Source organism: Notothenia rossii, assembly GCF_949606895.1.
Source record: "Notothenia rossii genome assembly, chromosome: 9".
In the NCBI taxonomy this organism is placed as follows: Eukaryota; Metazoa; Chordata; class Actinopteri; order Perciformes; family Nototheniidae; genus Notothenia; species Notothenia rossii.
The window spans coordinates 13,952,925-13,975,686 of record NC_136907.1 but is presented as its reverse complement, the minus strand read 5'-3'; the positions used below and the strand labels follow the sequence as shown (position 1 = coordinate 13,975,686).

Here is a 22,762-nt window from a genome sequence, read left to right as displayed (position 1 = left end):
TGAGGTTATTTTCACTCACATATTTAATGAACTTGTGCCCAAAGACTTTATTTAGCATAAGCAAAAATGCAAAAAACCTGTGTTCTGATTGGTCATGACTGTAATAAATAAGGGTTATAAGGGATTAATATGGCATATGGGATAATTTGGTGCGTTGAATCTTTGACAACAATATTCAAGTATTAGCTATTAATGCATGACCTTTATTACATTTCCTTTAATATCATTATTATTATTATTTGTCAATATTATTTTTCAGTTATTACAATTAATGATATTTTATTAATGAACAACTATCACAGGTCATTTCAGTTTATAAATACAGAATAAAAATGTTGGAAATGTGATTGACCTTTTACCAATCAGTGGTAAAATCAGTTGATAAGGAACATCTGTACCGTCTGCCATAGGTTTTTTTTTCTAAACTGCATATCTGAGCATATCTTTGAAATGTAGCTTATTAGTTCATTACTAATACTTGATTATGGTCCTTGAAATCTCTAATAAAGCAACTTTCTCATAGTGCTATATGGGCACATGGGAATATGTCCAAGGTCTAAATATTACATTTTAAGAAATGTGGTTTAAAAGAAAAAAGGCAGATGTGTGCAAAGAAAACTCAAAGTAGGCACCCACTTATGCATAATCGTTTTTCAGCATAACTTAAATAAAGTAGACGAGCAGAGCGGAGTCTTTGACCTTGGAAAAACAATATTAACTCGATGTCCACTTGCTAAACTTTTCCTGTACTATAAATGTATCTTAGTCTTCATCAGCGGATGGGGTTTGATCAATTGTCTCTTCAGCTTAACTAGTCAAAGAAGACAATTGTACTCGAGTATCAATATAAAGAGTCATTCTGAAAAAATCTTTGAAGACATTAAACTAACACAACTGAGATTAACTCAACATTAGGTAGCTCAATTACATTAAACAATACAAGTCATTGCATTATTTGAACGAGCAAAGACATGTCTTTTTTTATTTTCTAGTACAATTGCAAGATGTCTGACTTCATGTTAAGACTTCAGGACCACACAGGGAACAATATAATATATCTTTGATTGTTTTCCCCTCAGAATGAGTTCACATTTTAAAACATTCACATATTGAACTTTTGCAGGTGTACTTTTCACAAATACAATTGTCAGTAACACTTTCTACAAACAGTAGAAACATAGACATGTTCAGATTTTCAGGTTTAGTTGTTATTTTATGATTATAGACGTTTCTTCAAAAATTCCCGTATAAACATATGTTTTTGTTATGGTTTAATTACAGTTAAACAACAAATGAAAATCAAAAGGTACCTTACTGAAAGGAACAAATGGTGAGTTCGCTTGTCCTTATCTCTCAAACCCCAGAACAACGCTTACAGATCAAAAAGACAACTCGTGCAGCTTGACAGTTACAAGCATTTGAACATTTGAAAATGGGATTTTTAGCAGGAATACATTTCTACTTCAATCATAGAAATCACCAAACAGCAAACAAGGAGATGCCTAAGTGCAAGTTATCTCACACTGAGGTGGGAACATATTATAGGATATCAGTTGCCAAACAAGGAGTGAAAAGACTGAACACCAATATGAGTAGTCGTATCTTTTCCTAGACCTTCTACAAAATAAAAAGAGGTCACCAGGTTCTTTTTGCGTTTAAATTCAGCCCCCAATAGTGTCACTCAAATGCCACATAAAGTATACTTTACAAAAAGTGATTCCGTCTGAGAAAATATTAGTGATACTTGTTTCCCGTTAACAAAGTACAATGTTTTAGTTTGCACTCTTTTGTGATCGCCACCCTAGAGGCCTGGCCTAATTATACTGGGAATATAATATTAAGCATTAGTCATAGTTTTTTTGTGTCATATAAAAAAACAAGAAAGATAATCTTACTGCACATTAGTAAATCAAAATATGTACAAATCTACATTATGTAATAGAATTCCAGAATAGGCACTTTAAGTCAAAACAGTTCAGCCAGCCCTCAAAGTCATCAAGACACGGCAGTTACTTTTTCTAAGAAAGATGAAACCAGACATAACCCAGAAACAGACAAAAGCCCTAAAACCAGCGTCAGTAGATTTGGACAATTTCATTCTGACATCAGCCCCACACACACTTAAAATATGCACACAGGGAAGCTCTAGTTTCCAAATATAAAGTAAAAGATCTGCTACAGTGCAGGAAGGAGATATAATAACATGCACACTTGGTAAAGATCAAACTCTTCAAATGATGATCCACCAGCCTCGAGACTTATCTACCGTACAATTATGTAGTGTTTTGTTCCGAAAATGTGCATGATAACAGCCTTTCACCACAAACAGCCCTATGTTCAAACAGGGCAAGATAATCATTAATGTCACCCCGAAGACAATAAATAAACAATAAATAAACAAAAGAAATCGTTAAATAAATAATAACTCTTTTTTTTATTATAAATAAATACATGAATAAGGGAAAAGACTGATTCGGCAGTGCTCAAATTTAAGTTGGATTTTATGGCTTGGCTGAATTATATCTACTTTCAATCTTTTAGAACATATTTGTTCATTTTAAAATCTCTTAAAAAAACTTCTAATACTGCTTCCACCACAGATGCCAATGTCTTAGTCTACTTGTTCTTAACCCTTCTCCACATGGGACCTTTGAGCAGGAGGAAAACACACTAGATAAACGTACAGTCTGTGGATGGATGGATAATATTAATAATGTGGCTGCAGTGTCAAATGCTCTCATTATTGGTACCAGAGTAACGTTTTAGAGTTCTGTGCACTAAATGATGCTGTAGGTCATCGTACCAATACTTGAAGGGAAGCTAAACAAATATAGGTCCTGTAGTCAGGAGCAACTTCACCACAGAGAGAAGGGTACACTGCATATTAAAGTGCCTCCATAAAGCCGGAGGGACTTTAATGGATTATAGAAATAGCACTTGCATGAGCCAACACTACAGCCCCATTTTTTAAGCTTTCCTTAATGCAAGCCAAATGTGCGTCCCGCATTATTTTAAGTAACCCTTAGGTTTGAGGTGCACTTGATTGACAGTACCTTACCTCGACAGAGTACGCTCACTTTCAAGATTACAGAAATCCACCTAAATAGCAAGTTGAATAAAGCGTACTTCATGTTTGCCACAAAGCTGAGCCTATTTTAAATCCACGTTAGAGAGGTGATCCCATCAATATGGTGACTTTTATGTGACTCATACTCTAAAAGCAATCAAAAATCCAAACAAATAATTTCCTTTTGAATTCAAATTTGAAGATTTGTGATTTTTTTTATAATGCTTAAAACAACAAACTGCATCCTGACAGTGTACGCTCTCTTACAGTCTGTGCCTGCGAGGCTCGGAGCGTGGCGGTGAAGGCGGGGGGGGCAGGGTGAAGGTGGTCGGGGGCTCCACTGGGTCGTCCATGGGCAGGACCAGGCGGGTGCCCCTGATCGCCACTTCATGCTCCGCTGAGCCCAGCTCGTGCTCCAGACCCTCAGCCCGCCGGCCCCCCCTGCTGGTGGTGCGGGACCCAGAAGCGTCCGTGCTGACGGTGACGTCGGCGTAAATGGAGCTGACACTGGAGTCGTTCAGGATGAAGTCCGAGTCATCCTCGTGGAGCCGGTACTCGTTCTGGTGAGTGAACAATGGGAAAACGTGGGAGGGTAAGACATTAAGCAGAATGAAAAGACAAAGACTGTAGAATACCATCACAGGACAGGAGAAGGAGAGAAGTGGAAAAACGGCTTCTTTAAAGAAAAGAAAAATCTGAATAGTCACAGACTGGGAGCCCCTTCCACCAAATATCAACACCCAAGTTTATGACGTCAAAAGACTCCTAATAAGATCTTTAGATACATAAACTAGCTTGATTTATTGATTTTCAAATGTAGTTATTGTTCTATAACATGTAAAAAAAAAAAGAATTAGAAATTCTGATTTCTTTTTACCAAATACCTCCATATTTCGCCAATAATGTAGGGTTTCCCATTGGGGGCATAGCGAAATATCAACACAACAGCATTAACATAACATTTCTAGATTATTAGTATGTGGATATATAACTACTGTGGTGGAAAGGCAACAATTGCATCATTGACACTTACTGTATGGCAAATTCCATTATCTAAAATCTCAGAAATACAAAGTCTTATATCACCGTATTGATATCTTACCCTGCCCTATTTCCGATGTTCAAAAAATGACTGATTGGGTTCTGTAAAACAATATGCTGAGTGTCCAAACCTCATAGGCCTGCGGGCTGGTGAGGCATCGGGCCAGCGGTCCACAACAAGCAGGCAGAGTGGAAGAGAGGGGGGGGCCGCTGTGGGTCAGGAGGGGCTTTAGGTAGCTGGAGAACAAGCTGTCAAGGACTATTTACAGTTTTAATGTTTCATTATTAAAATGAATTTGGTCAACTCGCAGAACATCATCTATAAAAGGAAGTTATATAGCTTACAGCTTGTAAAGAGCGCCCTCTGGTGTTTAAAGCTGAATGTAGTTTCCACTCTACTGAAAACAGGATCTTTTATACATTATACACGTATGACCCATGGCTCAAAGGATACTTGTGGTCGAAGTTATACCAGATCCTGAAGGGCCAGGCACTCTCATGTTTGGTGCTCCGTTGTGTCCCATCCAACACCGCTGAGCTCTGTTTAGCAAAACATTTAATCAGTGGCAATTTCACTTGGGATAAAAACTTAATGCAACCAAAACATTTAAACATACAAAAAGGAGTATCATGCCGTCTGTGCTCATCACTTACAGAGTTGTCTTGATCAGAGTCCACACCCACCCTGAAAGAGAAAACATTGTGGCATTGACTTTTGCTGAAAAACATTTGATCGCAGGACGAGAGAGAAACAAATGCACAGCCTTACGGTATGCTCATGAAGGACAGCATGGGCGTGGTGCCCCCCCCACAGATCCACACAGTGAAGAAGACAATCAGCAGGGTGGTTGAAAACATCATCTGGCGGGCGTAAGTCGCTGTGTCTCGGATTGAAAGAGCAAAGGTCATTGCCCCACGCAGACCTGATGGAGATAAGACAACAAGACCCCGTAGGCGTGAGAGTGAGTAACAGTGGGAGTTTCACCCAAAGACACCGTGGGAGACACCTTGAGTGGGTTTTGTCATTCATTTTAGAAAAGCCAGAACATCTGTTTATTAATGTGGCTGTTCTTGGGTTCTTCTTTTCCTAACCACTGCGCAACAATTGTTGACCTCATCCTCCACAGTATGCTGATTCGGGGTTTTTTAGCTACTCATCCGGGTTGGTGGTGTCCAAGCAACTATTTGCAGAGACATGGAGGCGATGTTCTAATTTTAGCCAGTTTTAACTGTCAATATCAACCTACATAGGGGCTGTTATTCATAACTACTGTATCTAGGGTAAGCAGTGTATTCATTTTTCGAGCAAGCCTGAGGAAGTTTAAATGACTCATTGGAGAGCTGGTAATTGACAACAGAGACTTAAGTCCGTACCTGCAAACATCATGACATGCTGGAAGTTGGATTTAATCTTGTTCTTGCGGCCCAGGTTGAGCAGGAAGGACAAAGGGTAGATGTTTGCCGCCCTGCCCAAAAACACAGCAAACTACACGACACAGGAAGGTCAAGGACACAACAAACTGAGATGGAAAATACTCGTGGGTAGATTACAGAAATTCTATGTCAGCAATGACTAATCTTTCTTTTAAATGTTGCTGCTATCCGTGGGCTTCCTAAAACACTTGATTATTTCAGCAGTGGTAGCAATAGTTTTGGCAGCCAAAGAGTGGTTATATGCAACACGTATTTGGCTAAATAACCAATCATCTGAGGACAGCAGTAACAATATTCAGAGTAAAGGATACAAAGGCTCCGATGATGAACATAGGGTTAAAGACGTGTGACTGGAAGGAGAACAGAGTCAGGCCCATGTAGGAGAAGATGAAGTTCTCTGCCAGGAAGTTCAGCAGCTCAAACAACTGATGGGGAAGAGACAAGCAAACATTTTAACAATGTAAAAAGAACATTACTGTACATTCATGTTATTTTGGATGTAATGGACAGTGACTGAGAAAGTGTGTACCATATGGAGTTACTACGTTACATGGGTGATTATCCTAATTCTAAGACTTAAAAACAGAAGTAACTAGTATTCAGGTAGGATTTGTATCTAAATAAATTGAGTGAAAGTGACCAAAGACATGTGGTTGTGCATCACCTGTTTGGTCCTGTCCTGAGAGTCGGGGGAGAGATTGTTGAAGGTGTAGTGAGCCTGAGTGATCCCACAGAACAGCACAGCCACTACGCCTGATGAACAGCAGACATAGAGTGGTCTCACTTCAGTATCAATCCAACACATTGAATTATACTTATACCAGAGGACAAGAATTAAAAACCATCATTCATTTCAGGATTTGTGACTAAATGTGTTTCTAAGAACATTAAAATACATTGACGGAAGTTGCTATGGTCAAATGTAATGGACGTTTTTTTTTAAAGATTGAAACTAAACTGTAATGTAAAAAGGGGTGCAGTCTACATCCTTGGATAATATCAGTGGTTAAAAAGACTGTTAAAGACTCGCACTGTGATGAAACAACATAACCCTATCCTTTGACATCATGTGGCTTGAGGGTGTGTATCAGTTTGATTGATGATTTTATTTCAGCAAGTGTGAATGATTCATCCTTCAATACATTATCAATCATGGCTTCATTGTTTTAATGTGACAGTTGGAACTCCTAAGATAATAAATAAATGTTTCAGGCTTATTCGTACTGGATGAAAAGGTCACTTTCAATATGTGATAGAGATTCATTTTTGACTAAATTAAGACAGAAACTTAGTCCAAGACTTGTGATCAAAATGAGAAGCAGTGTATATTGCATGTGTGCTGGTGTACCTGTGAACCCGCAGGCCTCAGCCAATAGGAAGGTGCTCCACGACATGAGGAAGAAGAGCGCCGTCTCCAGCAAGGGGAAGTCCCGCAGCTTAGTGAATTTGGTCACGTGAGCAAACCTTAAAGTCAAGGAGCAAAACATGAGGGGGGCCCTGCTGTATATAAATGGAAACAAGGTGATAGACATTGTTTGAATAAAACTTTTTATCCGAACGTGCAAGTACACAATTTAGGCTACTCATATAGGGACTGACACTAAAACATTTCTGGTTCAAAGTTGATTAAAACTTGAAGCTGATCAGCAGGAACTTAATGAGTTACAATGAAACTCTTTATCCCTGTAGTGCTGCGGAATTCAATTTAAATGTAATGAGGCCCAGTTACTTAACTTTCCTTCCAGCAATGTCCAAATCTCAAAAAGTCTTAATTGTTTACCCCTTTGTCAAATAAAATCAAACATACATTAACATATAATTTCAACATATTGTCAATTGTAAGTGTAGCATAGTTAACATTTAGAATCATTTCAAATCTTTACCATAAATTAGACCTAGCATAATCCAAATCAACACAAAAGGGAATCTTGTAAAGAAAAAACAGCCGTGCTGTCAGGGAAAAGCAACGCTCTGTAAAATATTGGTAAAGATTGGTCACATTTTCAGATTTCGGTCCACCAGTTAGTGATGCCTGCTGTAGTTTTACTCTGTAGCTTCTTATGCACACCACTAACTGTAAATGTTCATTATGTGATAGCAGGTGAAAGGATATGAGAGCGGTCATGAATCCGGTGGCCACCCCAAGAGCAAAGGACCCGCTGAAGATTCCCAGGAAGACGCCAAAGGATTTCAGCATGGCCATGGCCTCAAAGCTGTGGTTGTTGTCTCCTGCAGGCTGATACGCCACAATAGAGCTGAAGGGCAGAAAGAGAGTCAACACATTTACATGGAAAAGGGAAAATAGACGTTTCCAAAGAATCCCAAAAGGGGATCTGATGAAATATTACTCACATGCTCTAATAGAGAAACAAACGGATGAACTCAAGATGAAGTAAGGCATCAAATCAAATCTGCAGCAACCCAAATCCAATAATGGCTGAAACAACAAGCCTGCTGTTTATCTGATGTGTTGTATCATTTAGAGAGGATTTTAAAATAACAACAAAAAAACTTCACACTCATGGACTGGAGTTGGGTTTTACAGACATAAAAAGGGAGTAAGTTGGGGTCTTGCATGCTTGATTCTTATTGGATCGTGCTGCATCTTAACACCATTCCATTGATATCCAATATAGAGTATCAATAAGTAGAAAACAGACCATTCAGGTGCTACCCTTTTATGAGTAGTAGTGCTCAAATAGCTTCAAGACCAACAAACCAAATCAATAGCACTAAGAACCAGGAGTAATAAACCTTTTACATACAAAATTACCAGAAATGTAAATAAAAGTAGGGTCTATAGAACACAGAAAAAAGATGCAAAGAATGGATATGAAAGGGAAGCAGGGGAGGAGAGCAATACTCCTAAGAGGAAGGCTACACACTACAAAGTCAAAGATCTGCATAACATAGTCTTAATTAGGATGACCAAGCTCTACAACTATAACTCTTCCAGCACAGCCACATAAACAGCCAGCCCCCCCCCCCCCCACCCACCGAAGAGTCAATGTCTGGTTTTCTTCCAGCCATTGATCGTCCCCTTGAGGCCAGACAGAGTCATTGTCTCCTGGGGAGCGCACCCCCCCGGCCCCATGCCTACTCTGCCTGTCCAAGCTGAGGAGAACTCTGCATACATACGTACAGGTAGACCACGAACGACACGGATGGAATGAAGGAAGGCAAGCAGTGAAACGACAGGGACTGACGTTAGTATGATTAGAGTCCATCGATGTGAAATGTACCACACACAAAGCTGAGTTTGACACAGTTAGCCTCATTACAGTGCAGGGCAGTAACACAACTAGAATATGAAGGATAGGTTCACATTTCTTTGAAGTCTCTCGAAGAAATACTAACATTTATGACCATTTATTACTCTTGTACATAGTGGCCATAAAAAAACATTCCAGTATAATCCAATTCTTATTTCAAGAGGCAACAGAAAACATTTCCCCCCCATAGCGTTCCACATGGTATAATTGATGGCAAAGGGTACAACCGGATCCCTTTCAATTTACCTACGAGCGAATTACTTGCGACAAATGTACAGCATTGTATTTATTACCAATGCTGCTGGAGTAATAACGGTACTCGGCTCTTCTGCCATCAGCACAGGGTCTCCCCATTTCCTTTTTGCGTTGTCAGAAAGAAACGGACACAAGCTCTGTTCAAGAGCTACGAATTGCTACATTTAGCATCACAAAGTAAGCCACTTTGAAAAAAGCCACTTCAGGTGTATTGACCTCAGACTTTAACTGCACAAAACAAAGCTGTTGATGTTATCCCCAATCACTACTTGTGAGCCAGTTAGGTAGTAGAGATTGAACTGGTGAGAAGGCCACTAATAACTCTTTAAATATATACTGTTCGAGATAGACTTGCAAAAATATTAACCTATCCTCTAACATGACACTACCAATGCTTTGATAAAATAGAAGTGGTCATAAAGTGTTGCTGTGTAGGCTGTGTGTGTTCATATCTGCAGTTTATTTAATTAATGGGTGCTTACGAAGAGAGGACGATGGCCACAGCATCATTGAGGACACTCTCCCCAAAGAGTAAAGCATACAGGTCCACATCTACTTTTAGCTCATTGAAGATAGCCAGCACTGTCACTGAGACACAGAGGAGAAAAAGACACGTAAATACTGTACAGCAGGAGGACAGGAGCAAAGAACAAATCGATAAGATGTCGCACTGCTTCATTAAATTACATTCTTAGTACAGTCTTTGGATGAATAGCTGCTAAAAAGCTAACATGGCACTAATTACCTGGGTCTGTTGCTGAAACGATGGCCCCAAACAGGAGGCAGTCGGTAAAGAAAAAATCTCCTCCAAGCTGGCCCACAACTTTCATGAAGGACACAATGCCATACATGATCAGCCTAAGAACAGAGAAAAAGATTTGATCAACAGCGTACGTACAGTATTTAAGTCTGAGAGTAGTAGGGATGAAGGATAATGTATGTGAACATAATCTTAATGTTGTGTTTCTTTTCCAATATTGCGATTGCAGTTCAGTATGCACCCAGCAGTTTGGAAGCAAGACATGGAAACTTATTTTTTTACGTGTAGCTTCCATTAAAGTGCATTGCAATGTCAATAAGATGTATTGTCCAGCCCTAGTGTACATCAGAGATAAACAAATAACTTACCCAATAACAAAGCAGGAGATAACTGTTCCGATGAAAGCATAGGCCAGGATGGAGCCGATGTTTCTAAAGAAATGTCTCTGAGACAGGCAAGGACACAGATTTGTTAACAAAGAGGCTTTCTAGGACTAAAAGTTAAGATGTGGCATTACAGACAAAAAAATATCAGAATAATCACCAAAAAGTAGTTTAGCCTGTTTGAAACGTGTATGCGAAAGATCCAATGTAGACTTTGAAAAATGTGAATACTTAATTGACATGCTTATTAGTTTAAACCCTCTTACCCTTTTGAGACTGTAACCAGCATGGAAGATAATGGGAGGCAGCAAAATGTTGAAAAACACTTCTGGGTCAAAGGTCACCTAAAGACAGAGGTAAGATATAACAGGTTAGACACTCATTTTAAATAGTCAACTCCCTATGTGTTAAACCGGACCCATAATATCTGCTTGTATATTCAGACTGACACAAGTTAACATCACTTAATGTTCTATTTGTATAGTTGACAGATTATGTTTGATATATCAGGTTTGCCGTTTGCAGGTTGATTGTTTTTTTACAAGATAAAACATATACTTCTGCCATTTAGCAACCGCCTGCTGGTGATTTCATTTGACAGCGGCACACCAACAACAAGCTCCACTTGAACTGTTCATCCTCTTGCCTTTCTCAGCATCTCGTCGTCCTGTACTTGGTGACCTTTGCCCCGGCTGACTTCCCCCTTTAGCGTGTACTCGTAGAATCGCCCACTGACGTTGACCAGAAGTGTAGTGGGACTGGCGTTGACGGCGCAGTTGAGGATCACATCACTCATGCTCGCGGGGACATGGACTCCAAAACGCAGGATCACACCCACCAACACGCCTTCAGGAGGGAGGAGAGAGTGGGTGAGGGGAAAGCAGTTAAGGTATCTTTAGTAAATGATAATGGTTATAATATTCTTTATATTATGTTTTTACAGTTACAATAGGAATAGAACCCTAACTATGTAATATTGACTTTAATATGGATAGTGAATATCATAATGGATTAATAATAATACTTTTGAATACCAACACCCTACTAACTATGGTAGCCTATATCACATTTTGCAGGGAGCCTCCTTTGTACCGTGAAACCCAGTGGTGTAAAGTAAGTAGATATACTCAAGTCAATTTTGAGGGACTTTTCACCACTATATTTATTTAGTACCTTTAGTTACTTAGCAGATTTAGTTTAATGATGTAAAATATAACACTTTAGTAAGACTTTATTTAAACGTGGAGAAAAATTCTCCAGCTACCCTACAGCACCTACATACAAAGTCATTCAAATTAGCCACACCTTTACTGAAGTACAAGATCTGAGTACTTATTTCACCTCTGCTATTTCATATAGACATTAAAATGGGCTATGCATATGACACTGGATACAAAGTAATACTTTTGAATATGAACACCCTGCTAAGCTAACAATGGTATATCACATATCGTAGGCAGCCTCCCCTCAAACCTTGAAACCTGAGTAAAAGCTGTCATATTAGCTTACTGGCTAAGTTGGAGGAGCTAACACCATCGTCGCCAGCTAGCATTGGAGCTAAGTTAACTGAAAGGCATCAACTAAGTGCTCATACCATCAGAGGAGGGATACGTACTCAGATATTGTACTTGAGTAAAAGTATCAGAGTGTAGGAATACTCAATTATAAGTAAAAGTCCTGCATTCAAGTAAAAGTACAAAAGTATTCGCATCAGAATAGACTTAAAGTACCAAAAGTAAAAGCACTCATTATGCAGATTGGACCATTTCAGAATAGTGTATGTTTTGATTATAATTATTGATGCATTAATGAATTAATCAAGTTGGTAACGGTGCAGCTGGTTGTAATTCCTTTGTATACTGCAGGGCTACTTGTGAATTTACTCCAGGTGTTACTGAAGTATTTTATTGGGGTTGATTATATGTCACATTATGAAACTAAACCTGCAAAGTAACTAAAATTACTAAATAAATGTCGTGGATTAAAAGCACACGATTTACCTTTGAATTATAGCGGAGTAAAAGCACAAAGTACATCAAGTTGAAAAGTACAAGTATCTCAAATGTGTAGTTAGGTTGTTGAGTAACTTGAGTTGAGTAAATGCAGCCTACTCAGTTACTTTACACCACTGTTAAAGCACCATCGTCAGTTCTCTTACCATAGATCATGGCCAGTCCTGTTTCGTGCAGGAACCTGAATCGCCGGTGTTTGAACAGCCATATCGTTAAGATGGTGAGTGTTAAGAGCATTATGAATATAAGTAGATTGGCACTGTCTTGTCGGTGGCTTTCCTCAGCCAGCCTCTCGGTTGAGACGTTATCCATCGCATTATTATCGCCTTGGCTCCCAACGAGCAATAATGTCAACAGAAAAGGCAGAAACACAAGCGTTTTCGACGGTTTAACACCAAGAAAGAGTCCCGGTGTAAATCCCATTCTTGAGCTCTGTTAAAACGGTCACATCTGTCGTTGAATTAGTATCAGTTTAATGGGAAATACTGCTTGGACGAGATAATATCAGGATAATAACCACGAAATGACAGCTTCTTCCGCAACCTTTATCAAAACACTAGGACTTCCGGTCCTTCAAAATAAAAGTCCGTTTATGACCAGAATCAGTCCTGAGAATAACAGCGACCTCGCATGGTGTTTGAAGGTCGACTTTTGTTGTCATCATGCAGAGAATATGGTTATCATGACATGCGCCAACATTGTAATATGAAATGCATTACAGCGAACCTAACAAACACATTGACAAACAGTACAAATGTAAATATGGTTAATAGTATAACCATCATAGCCTGTAAGAAAATTCAGTACCATGATAGTGACACAATTATCTGGTGTCTGATATCTTTCTTACGTTAACATCTAAAGGGTGCAGTAATACAATGTGTTAATCATCATCACCAACCGAAGTGAAGCATTTTGTCATCCACATTTGTTGATGCTTTTCTAATGCTTGCTTACCATGCTGGTCTTTGTATTGATTTTAAGCTTTGTATTGATTTCAAACTTGAATTCTGGTCTAATAATTTGGATACAGCTGTGATGGTCTTGACTCTGCCACAGAAGTATACGCACCATCATACAAGCACCGTGATGCTTTTTAATGACCTTTAATTCAATGTCAATTGTTGCATTGTTAGTTGTTTTTCTAAAAGTATTTCAAAGCATGTCTATATGTCTGAATACTTTTTTAGTGCTTCATTAACAATTTGGTTTTTAACAACTTGTGAATGAAAACACAGAGAGTTCCATTCAAAGATAAGCAAAAATGCCTTTAAATGTTCTTTTCAAAAGGAGAACAGAAACAGAGCAAAAATACCATGGAATTTGACAACGCATACACCCTCTTCAAAACCCTCTTCAATTCTCAGGAAATGAGCTGTGATGAGCTGATTGTTGCTAAGATGTCACATATCAAATCTAGTCAGAAGTTGGTCACAGATGTTGGGGTTGATTAATTGTTGCTACATGGCACTACATGTACTTCTAGTATCGCTGGTCAAGTTTTCTGAATCTGCACAAACTACAGTTCAGACAGCAATTATTGCTTTGTAACATTTCAGCACAATTATTTAGCTATTTAAGATGTTGTCACATTTTGTTGTTCATTTGTTAATTGATAAGCATATATATATAAGCATGTCTACTAATTTGATGGTTAAACCTATAACACTCAATATATATCAATGGATAGGTTAAGTCCAATCCACGAACCAAGAGTCTTCCTGCACCACTAAACAGTTATTAAAGGGAGTGCATGTAATACAGGTTATTAAGATCAGTATGTATTTATTTTAATAAGATAAAATAATGTGTCTGTTTATTGTGCACACACTCAGATGTAAGTATACTTTCTCAAAAAACATTTCTGTAACAGTTTCCTCTGACAGGCAACCGAACACACAAAACTCATCATTTTGGGATCGCACTCACCAAAAGTGACACATATCTGATGACACGTGACCCTGTCATGCACAAAGTATGTTTTAGCTCTAATTCTTCTTTAAAAATCAGTCAAGGTAATACACAGATGAATTGTGAATGTTACCTGTTTTATTTGAATAAATAAAAAAAATTGCACATTTAGACTTGACTATCACAAACAACATACATGTGACACGCTTGACATGCTTGAAACTGCAAGGCAGAAGGATAACCAATGTTTTCGGCAAGTTTTGTAGAGAAGAACCTGTCAGAAGAGCAAATATGTATTCGAGACGCTTTGTAGCTCTTGGAAAATTGTAAGAATTAACTACAAATTACACTTATTACGTTGTAGTTGTATGTGTCTGTGCTCTTTGGTTGCAATTGGCTTTTTCTATGACCTTTTTAAAGCTAAATTCAAATGCATGCAGTTTGCTAAAAAAGTGTATAGAAAATACTAATTATAAGCAAGGGGGGTTTTATGGAGACCTTTAACAAAACAGAAATGTAAATGTCAATGCTCTGTTGTTTCCCTCACTTTATCAGTGGACTTTATAAAGTTGACTTTATGCGGCAATGACTAAAGGTATAAGCATTTTTGATAACGTACAATTTTTGAAAATTAAAAACAGATTATGAAACTGACCAAATACTGTGTAGTTTCACTCTATGAGTTAAAGCATGTTTTTTAAAATGGTGTGGTATATTAAAATACAGCCATACACCAGAAGGCATAACTACAGGCATATCTTGATATGTAACCTAACATGTGACAGGAACCAAAAACCACACAGAGAGATCAGAAACAGCAAACACAGAAATACAATTTGCCACATATTGAGACTGAGAAGTAGATCTGTGCAGATCCTGAGAGCATCCTGTTTCTGTTTGACATGATGGCGACTAGACTGCTTCTGTTTCTCTGTCTGACGGGACATGTGTTTGCCAAAGAACCGCCTGGTAAGAACATTTAAAATTAATATTTTACATTTTAAGTTGAATTGTGTAATACATTATAACAGTTTTAGCCAGATTTGAAGGAGCCTAGGCAGGGCTTCTGTCAGATCTAATCTAAGTTTTCCTCCAACTATCATGAAGTGAAGCTACTTTTCCTATTTATTTATTTGTATATATAAATTAATTGTTAATAATACACAATTATTTTTCTTTATGACTGCTTTTTACTATTTATGTTATAATAATTATTGGATGTCAAAGAAATAAATATTGTAAATGTAACAGTCTCATAGCTGTACTTCCTTGATAATGCATATTCTATGTAAAGTCCCTATGACTCTCTGTGTCACCATTTTCCTCATGGTGGGGGGCGCTTTTAGTCTATTACCATTTGCATTGGTCTATGTGTAACCCTGTTGTGTTTTTGCTTTATTATCTTCATTAATCTATGTTCTACTTATCTCAACCTTCTTGTTTCTCTGACAGATGTGGAGTGTTTAGTGATGCATCTGGAATATATTCACTGTTCCTGGAATAAGAACCGTACTCCAGAGGTCAATTACACCTTCTCTAGCGGGTTCGTAATTACTGACAGTGACCCTGACCCTCTCAAACACCTTTTTTTTTAAATCTCAATGTATCAATCAATAAAGAAGAGTGAAATCTTGGACTAACGTAAAATATAAAAAGTTGACATTGTAATTTATTTTTGATCTGCTGTACAGGCACTGGTTTCTGAATGTAGACAATTATAGACAAAATCATCACCACCATCCTTTGATTTTTATGTGATAATGTATAAATAGTGATTTATTTACAGGTTCCACAACAAAACACCCAGAGTGTCCCAGCTATTTTTCAGAGAACAGCATAAACACTGGATGCAAACAGCCCTATTTAGGTAATAGGTTCTCCGACTTTAACACCAAACTGGTCCATGGAAACGACAGTTATGAAAAGATACATGAACTCAAAGAGAGAGGTAAGCATTTTTACTGGGGCTCATCCTCTGGAGATACTATTTGAAATCAAATATTGAAGGCAGGCAGTTTTATTGGGAAAAGAAACACAACTGTAACTTAATTGTATCATTGCATTTAAAGAAAATGATAGTATTTTGACAAAAAAAAAGTATTAAAATCGTTTATACTGTATCATTGAATGGTCTGTTTTGTTTTCTAGTCAAGTTCAATCCTCCCACCAATGTGACTGTCCAGTACGGATTGGACTCCAACCTGTGGCTCAACTGGACCCAGATTTCTTATGGGAAAGTGGAGAGTCAAGTTCGCTACAGGATCAACAACAAGCCGTGGATGGTAGGCATTTTTAAAGAAACATCCTTTATTTCATTGTCTTATTTTTTGTCCCATATCTCTTTATCAACTCAATCTTTGTTTCCACAGAAACCATATTATCCAGTGAGCGCTGGGATTCAGTATTACTGCATCAACTTGCCCTCCAGTGCCTTGTATGAGCTGCAGGTGCGGAGCAAATTAGCCTATAAAGTTGGAGGCGGTAAAGAATCTCTCTGGAGCGACTGGAGTGAGCCTGTGTTCTGGGGCTCCAAAAACAGCAGCACAGGTAAACTGTAAATGTTTAGACCCATTTCAAGTCACTTAGCCTGTACTGAAGAATGAAGGAATCACTCACAGCTACTGGTAACCATAAACTGTCTTAAGCACAGAACCTTTTAGTAAAAAGAAAAAAAAAGCCAAAACTTTCACCTGATTTGTCTTTGATTTATCTCTTATCAAATATAAACAATAAACATATTCTGATTATTGGGCATGACAAGACTAAACATCTGTTTAATGAATACCGATGTGTGGTATTGACCTTTTGACAACCATTTGTAGTGAAAGTAGACACTTTTTTGTTTGTTCCTTGGTAAATGAGTTTTCAAAGCCATGCTTTAGTTGAGGGGCCAGCAATAGATATTCTATTACATTAAAATCATTGCAAGGATCGTCTCTGACAACAAACATAAGCCAAGAGTCCTCCTCTCCACAATTGACTCTCTCTAAAACTCATCCCCAGCATCTGATTTAAATGATCTTGCATAATTATTTTAAACAAAAATAGGGACTATTCGATCCAGTATTAAAAAAACACATATCTTACACCTCTTTGGGATCTACCAGGCAGTGAGCCTTGATGTAATTGGTGCTGCTATCAACAAAAACATAATTCATCAACATGCTCCCTTGACCTGTCCCAACCAAATTGTTTAAATCCAGCTTTCAGTGCCTGTCTTAAGAAAGGACAAGAATAATCAACATGTTTCTGCTATCTGGTATTTTCCTTTCTGCTTTTAAAACAGCTTTGGTAAAACCTTGACTCAAGAAGCCAGATTTGGACATTGGTGTTTTATCTCATTACAGGCCTATTTCTAATCTTCCTTTTCTAAGCAAACTCATTAAGAATATTTTTTTCAACCAATTACTCCGTCATCTTAACACCAATAACATTTTAGATGAATTCCAGTCTGACTATCAGACAAACTACAGTACTGAAACAGCTTTAATAAAGGTGGTGAATGACCTAAAAACTCTAACCGATTCAAACAATGTAGCTGTCCTCTTTTTGTCAGATTTGAGTGCAGCATTTGACACAATCGATCACAGTATTTGAATGAACCGTCTTGAGAAATGGGAGGGTTTTTTGGGGACAACCCTTGAATGGTTTCACTCATACCTGTCTTACAGAAACATTTTATATGTTTGGGAGACTTTGATATTGAATATGGAGTTCCTCAAGGAAGCCTTCTGGGCCCTTTTCTCTTCTCATTATACATGTCGCTTGAAGTGCTGCAATTTTCTTTTAACTGATCTCCCTGAAAAATCTTTAACGAAATTTGAATTAATTCCGAAAGCTGCGGCCAGGATTTGACCAAACACAAAAAAAAGGGATCACATTTCCCCTGTGCTGGCATCACTGCATTGGTTACCAATTAGAATTAACATAACCTGGCCCCTACATACTGTACAACAGTGACTGCCTTTCATTTGACAAACCTACAAGGACACTCAGATCCTCCAATGTCTTTCTTTTAGAAGAAAGTATTTTACAAGAGGCTGCTTTCTGTTTTTATGGCCCCAAACTGTGGAACAGCCTCCCATTGGATCTCAGAACAGCTAACTCCATTGGATTTTTTTAAAAAAAGAAGTAAATTAAAGAACTGTCTTTTTAATTTGGGGTCATTTTAGTGGTATCACTGTTCATGTTTTATTGTTTTATGGTTCTGTGATATAACTTTCTTTTTGTTAATGACTTGTTTATAATTATGTTCCTCATATCTTAAGAGCAACCTCCTCGTTGAATTTCTATAACTATTTTCACCTTATCACACATGGTTAAACATTAACAGTGATTTATACTATCTGAAACTGTTGCTCTGCATGTGAACAACACAGTAAATGTGCAGTTTAATGAAACAACTAAAATCTTCCTTTGTCTTTCTCACACTCACAGACAGCTCGATGTCTGTGTGGACTCCAGTGCTGTATGGGTTGGGTGCTTTCATTCTCATCCTACTGGTCATGATGTTGCTACACCATGAAAGGTGGGTCATTATTTGTAATGGGGTTATAATTAGGGTTGGGTATCGTTTGAATTTCCACGATTCTGATTCCGATTCTACTTTTCGATTCCGGTTCTTAACGGTTCTCAATTCCGATTCTTTGAGGGGCAGGGTACAAAAATGATACATGCTTCTTCCACCAAAAAAATTACATTTATTCGATAAACTTTTACACAGGTTAGTTTACAGTAATATTCACATTAATCAGTCTGTTTATATTCACTGCTATATAACTGTAACCTGAGAACCACTGAAGCTACAACAGTGCAACAGTCCAACTTTGAAAGGAACCCCCCCCCATTTAAAAACAGTTCTTGTTGAGAAAAACAAGCATATCTGCCTTCTCAGGCATACCGGGAAGTAAAATGCTTCAATCTTGTGCACTTTAAGCAGAATTACTAGAGACTAGATCTAGGGGGTACAACTCTAAACACCCATATGAAAAAGATCGGTTTACATTTGAATAATTAAATACGTTTGTGAACCATAGCCAATAACAAATACATGTAACGTATTTTATTTTTGTTGTTCATTCATATCTTATTTTACTATTTTATTTATACATATTTTTTTATCTCCAGTTTAAAACGATATGTCTGGTTTACTGTCCTATGGTATACATTTTTATGATTTAAAACCTGTTTTATCCCAATAATTATAAAGGAGTGCATTGGAAATATGTGTTTACATAAATTGTGATCAAAACGTTTGAGACCCACTGAGATAACTTAGACTAAAGTTAACTATCTAAACACTCAGTCCTTTACCTCACTGAGCTGTAGTTATCAGCCTCTCAGTCTGACTGGAGAGGACTCTCCCTCCACGTTATTGTAGAAAAATCTTCTTCTAATATCCGTTAGAGCAGCTAGCACCAGATGCTAATAACAACAGCGCTGGTACCGGTGCACCCTCCCTTTCTCCCTCGCTCGCTCCCACGCTCACTCGCACTTTGGCTGTGAGCTGCGGGTGCCAGATAAGCAAACATCCCCCATTTTCATCACTTACAGCGCCCATCGTATAGGGAAAATGAAAAGTGTAACCGGGATGAAAAGGGTGTTACATTTACTTAATTATGAATGTTGTTACATCAAGGCCGAAAATTATAATTTTTTCCTCCCTGAGCTGTCAGCGCAGCTCCTCCACAGATCTTGCGCCCTAGGCGAACATCTATAACGCCAGTGCAACGGGCAGGCCCTGGTCTCAGGTTACGCTGTAGGAAGTGTAGGTACAACGCTACATTTCCCGCCCCGCCGCAGTCATACAGTAGGCTACGGAGAGCGGCGAGTAACATTTCCTCAGGCATCGAAAAGCGGAACCGAAATTCACATGTCTAAATGATGCAGTTGGAATCGAAATGTTGGAACTGGTTCCGAACCGGAACCGGTTCTCGGTACCCAACCCTAGTTATAATGTACCACAGAGTATCAGCATTGTTTACTTATATTTCCTCAATTCCCTGTTGTTATTATCAACAATATTGACCTGAACTGTAATCTAATGTGAGTATTTTAATGTAAAAATATCAATTGTTTAAAGGAATACTGCATTTAACTAACAATAACTCACCCTGTTACCTAAAAAGTGTGAAGATAACTTTGTTTTTCTCACGTGCCTCCACGGTGAACGGTAAATCCAATAATGGAGAAAAAAATGTATTTCTTAAATTCAATGCATCATGGGGTGATTCATTGATTTTCAAATGATAATTTTGAGCTTTAAAGCAATAGTACATGACAATTACGATTGGAAAGAAATTAACATTTGGTAATGTCACTTTCAATGTATGTGTGATGTAGACTAGCTGTAGTTGATATGATCATCTGGTAAACATGTGCCTCCCTTCCATACAGAATCAGAATCATCTTCATCCCTGTGGTTCCCAAGCCATCCCCAAAGCTTCATAATGTCGAGGTTAGTAGCATCAAAAACTCTCTGCTGCCAAAAAATGATTTGTACTGAAACCTAATTTGTTTCATTCAGCAGAGTAAAACTACTGCAGTCTTTGAAGGAAATGTACAAGACATAGCCTACTGTATATGAAAGCAAAATAAAGTCAAACATGTTTTTCATTTGTTTAAAGGATTGGTTTCAGTTCCCCAACGGCCTGAAAGAGAGTTTTAAGTACAATGAGCGTCCCTGTCCTGTCCGTGAGTACTGCCATGTCCCTGAGTCTGACAGCGAGAGCTCTGACTGCTCCACCTGCTCCGGCACCACCGACCAAACTGACTGTTCCGTCTCCATCCCTGTGAATGAATCTGACCTGCCTACTTCCTGTTCCTCTTCCACCTCCACAGTCTCACCTGAGGAGGAGAAGCAGGTTTCTGTTTAGGAGGTATGTCAGTCAGGGTTGGGTTTCTGAAAACGTTATAATTCAGATTGTATTTTACTGACACGTCTCCACAAAATGGATACAAAGGTTCCCTGTATGAGGAGAAATCAGTTTGAAATAATTGGCTCAATTAAAATTGTACATGTTTAAGAAAACCTATAACCTGATGCAGTAGTTACAGATAAAAAGAACATAATAAAATCCCTTTTTAGTTTGTTTACAACAAATTACAAACTCTGAATCACTTCATTGATATGTTACTTTTTATTAGTGACATACAGTAAGTTTCTCTTTCAACAGATTGAAGTTCCTATTCCAAATCTGAAAAAAGTTAAACTTCCACTTCCTCTCATACCTTACAACCACTGATTAAAGCATGGCTGTCAGTTGAAAAACCAAAAAGTCCTTTGCACCTATTAGTTGTTCCTTAAACATAGTATTTATTTTTGAGACAAATATTTTACACAACTGAGTTTCATCATGTCTAAAAAAACAGCTTCACTAAGATGATAATGAATGTAACTGCAATGAAGCAGAAGGAAAGGCACCAATACAATGACTGTTGAGATTGTAAATCAGCATCAGCGTCAGGGCACTCACAGTAATCAAGTGTAGCAACATGGTTTTGATGTGTATTGATATTTGTGTGGATTTTTCTCATATATAACCTTTTGTACGTACATGTAATGTTTGCATGAAAGACCCATAATTGCTTGGATCATCATGTAATCAAAAATCCATTTAACTTAGGTATCTCCCTCTTTGGGACACACAGCTATAATAAGAAATGAATAGCATTCTATGCCTTATACCCTGAGTTGAAATATCAACTGATGAATGACTACACAGAGAACGTACCAAAGATAAGCAATAAAAGCCTATACATTTTCGGATTAAAAGAAAAACGGTAAAACAGCAAAGATACCACAGTATTTTACCACATGTACGCAAAAAAAAACAACCTCTTAAATTCTCAGGAAATGAGTTGAAATTAGCTGATTGTTGCTAAAACGTCACATATCAAGTCTAGTTAAAAGTTGGTCACAGATGTTGGGATTTCGTGTTCTTGATTGCACACAATAAATTATAATTATAATTGCACTACTTGCAGTTGGGTGAATATCACAAACTACAATTCACAATGCAGTTATTACTTTGTGTAAGATTTCTGCATAATTTGTTTGCTATTCAAGATGTTGTCACTCCAAATATACAAGCGCGTTTCATGCATTTTGTCAGGATGAACTAATTCACAATTATCTGTTCATTTTAATAAGCTGATGATAGCCTTCCTCTTAGAGAATTAGTCCCAGAATTGCATAGCATGTAATACAGGTTATTAAGACATTGGTAAATAAGATTTACCAATGTGTCTGCTTGTTGTGCAAACACTCAGATGTAGGTATACTGTCTTAAAAACATTTCTGAAACAGTTTCCTCTAACAGGAAACCAAACCACAGAACTCTACATTTTGGGATAGCACTCACCGAAAGTGACATATCTGATGACACGTGACCCTGTCATGCACAAAATATGTTTTAACTCTAATTCTTCTTTAAATGTCAGTCATGGTAATACCCAGATAAATTGTGAATTTTACCTGTTTGACTTGAATAAATAAAACATGTTAAACATTTTTGATTTGATTTGATTCTGTCACAAACAACATACATGTGACACACTTGTTCAGACACTTAAAAAAATAACCACGGCGACATTTCATCAGAAACTCAAACCGGACACATGACAAC

General features: G+C 37.9%; 2 protein-coding genes across 2 annotated transcripts; one reads left to right on the top strand and one right to left on the bottom strand.

Annotated features, from left to right (window-relative positions):
* Positions 1 to 946: 946 nt before the first annotated feature.
* LOC307018505 (sodium/hydrogen exchanger 6-like) lies at positions 947 to 12,793 on the bottom strand. Its single transcript, XM_079648758.1, has 16 exons — positions 12,371 to 12,793; positions 10,859 to 11,058; positions 10,479 to 10,556; positions 10,198 to 10,274; positions 9,815 to 9,927; positions 9,552 to 9,657; positions 7,656 to 7,797; positions 6,891 to 6,996; positions 6,207 to 6,295; positions 5,854 to 5,967; positions 5,483 to 5,594; positions 4,878 to 5,031; positions 4,763 to 4,793; positions 4,563 to 4,648; positions 4,240 to 4,345; positions 947 to 3,627 (listed from the first exon to the last, which is right to left on the bottom strand). Exons 1-16 carry the CDS (start codon positions 12,645 to 12,647, stop codon positions 3,331 to 3,333), a joined length of 2,088 nt encoding a protein of 695 aa, XP_079504884.1. The 5' UTR covers positions 12,648 to 12,793; the 3' UTR covers positions 947 to 3,330.
* A 2,247-nt stretch (positions 12,794 to 15,040) lies between these two features.
* On the top strand, positions 15,041 to 22,650 carry LOC307018465 (cytokine receptor common subunit gamma-like; the record flags this gene model as incomplete). Its single annotated transcript, XM_079648699.1, has 7 exons — positions 15,041 to 15,104; positions 15,922 to 16,083; positions 16,284 to 16,417; positions 16,505 to 16,682; positions 18,573 to 18,663; positions 20,532 to 20,592; positions 20,762 to 22,650. The coding sequence occupies 7 exons, from the start codon at positions 15,041 to 15,043 to the stop codon at positions 21,008 to 21,010; spliced, it is 939 nt and encodes a 312-aa protein (XP_079504825.1). The 3' UTR covers positions 21,011 to 22,650.
* Positions 22,651 to 22,762: the final 112 nt, after the last annotated feature.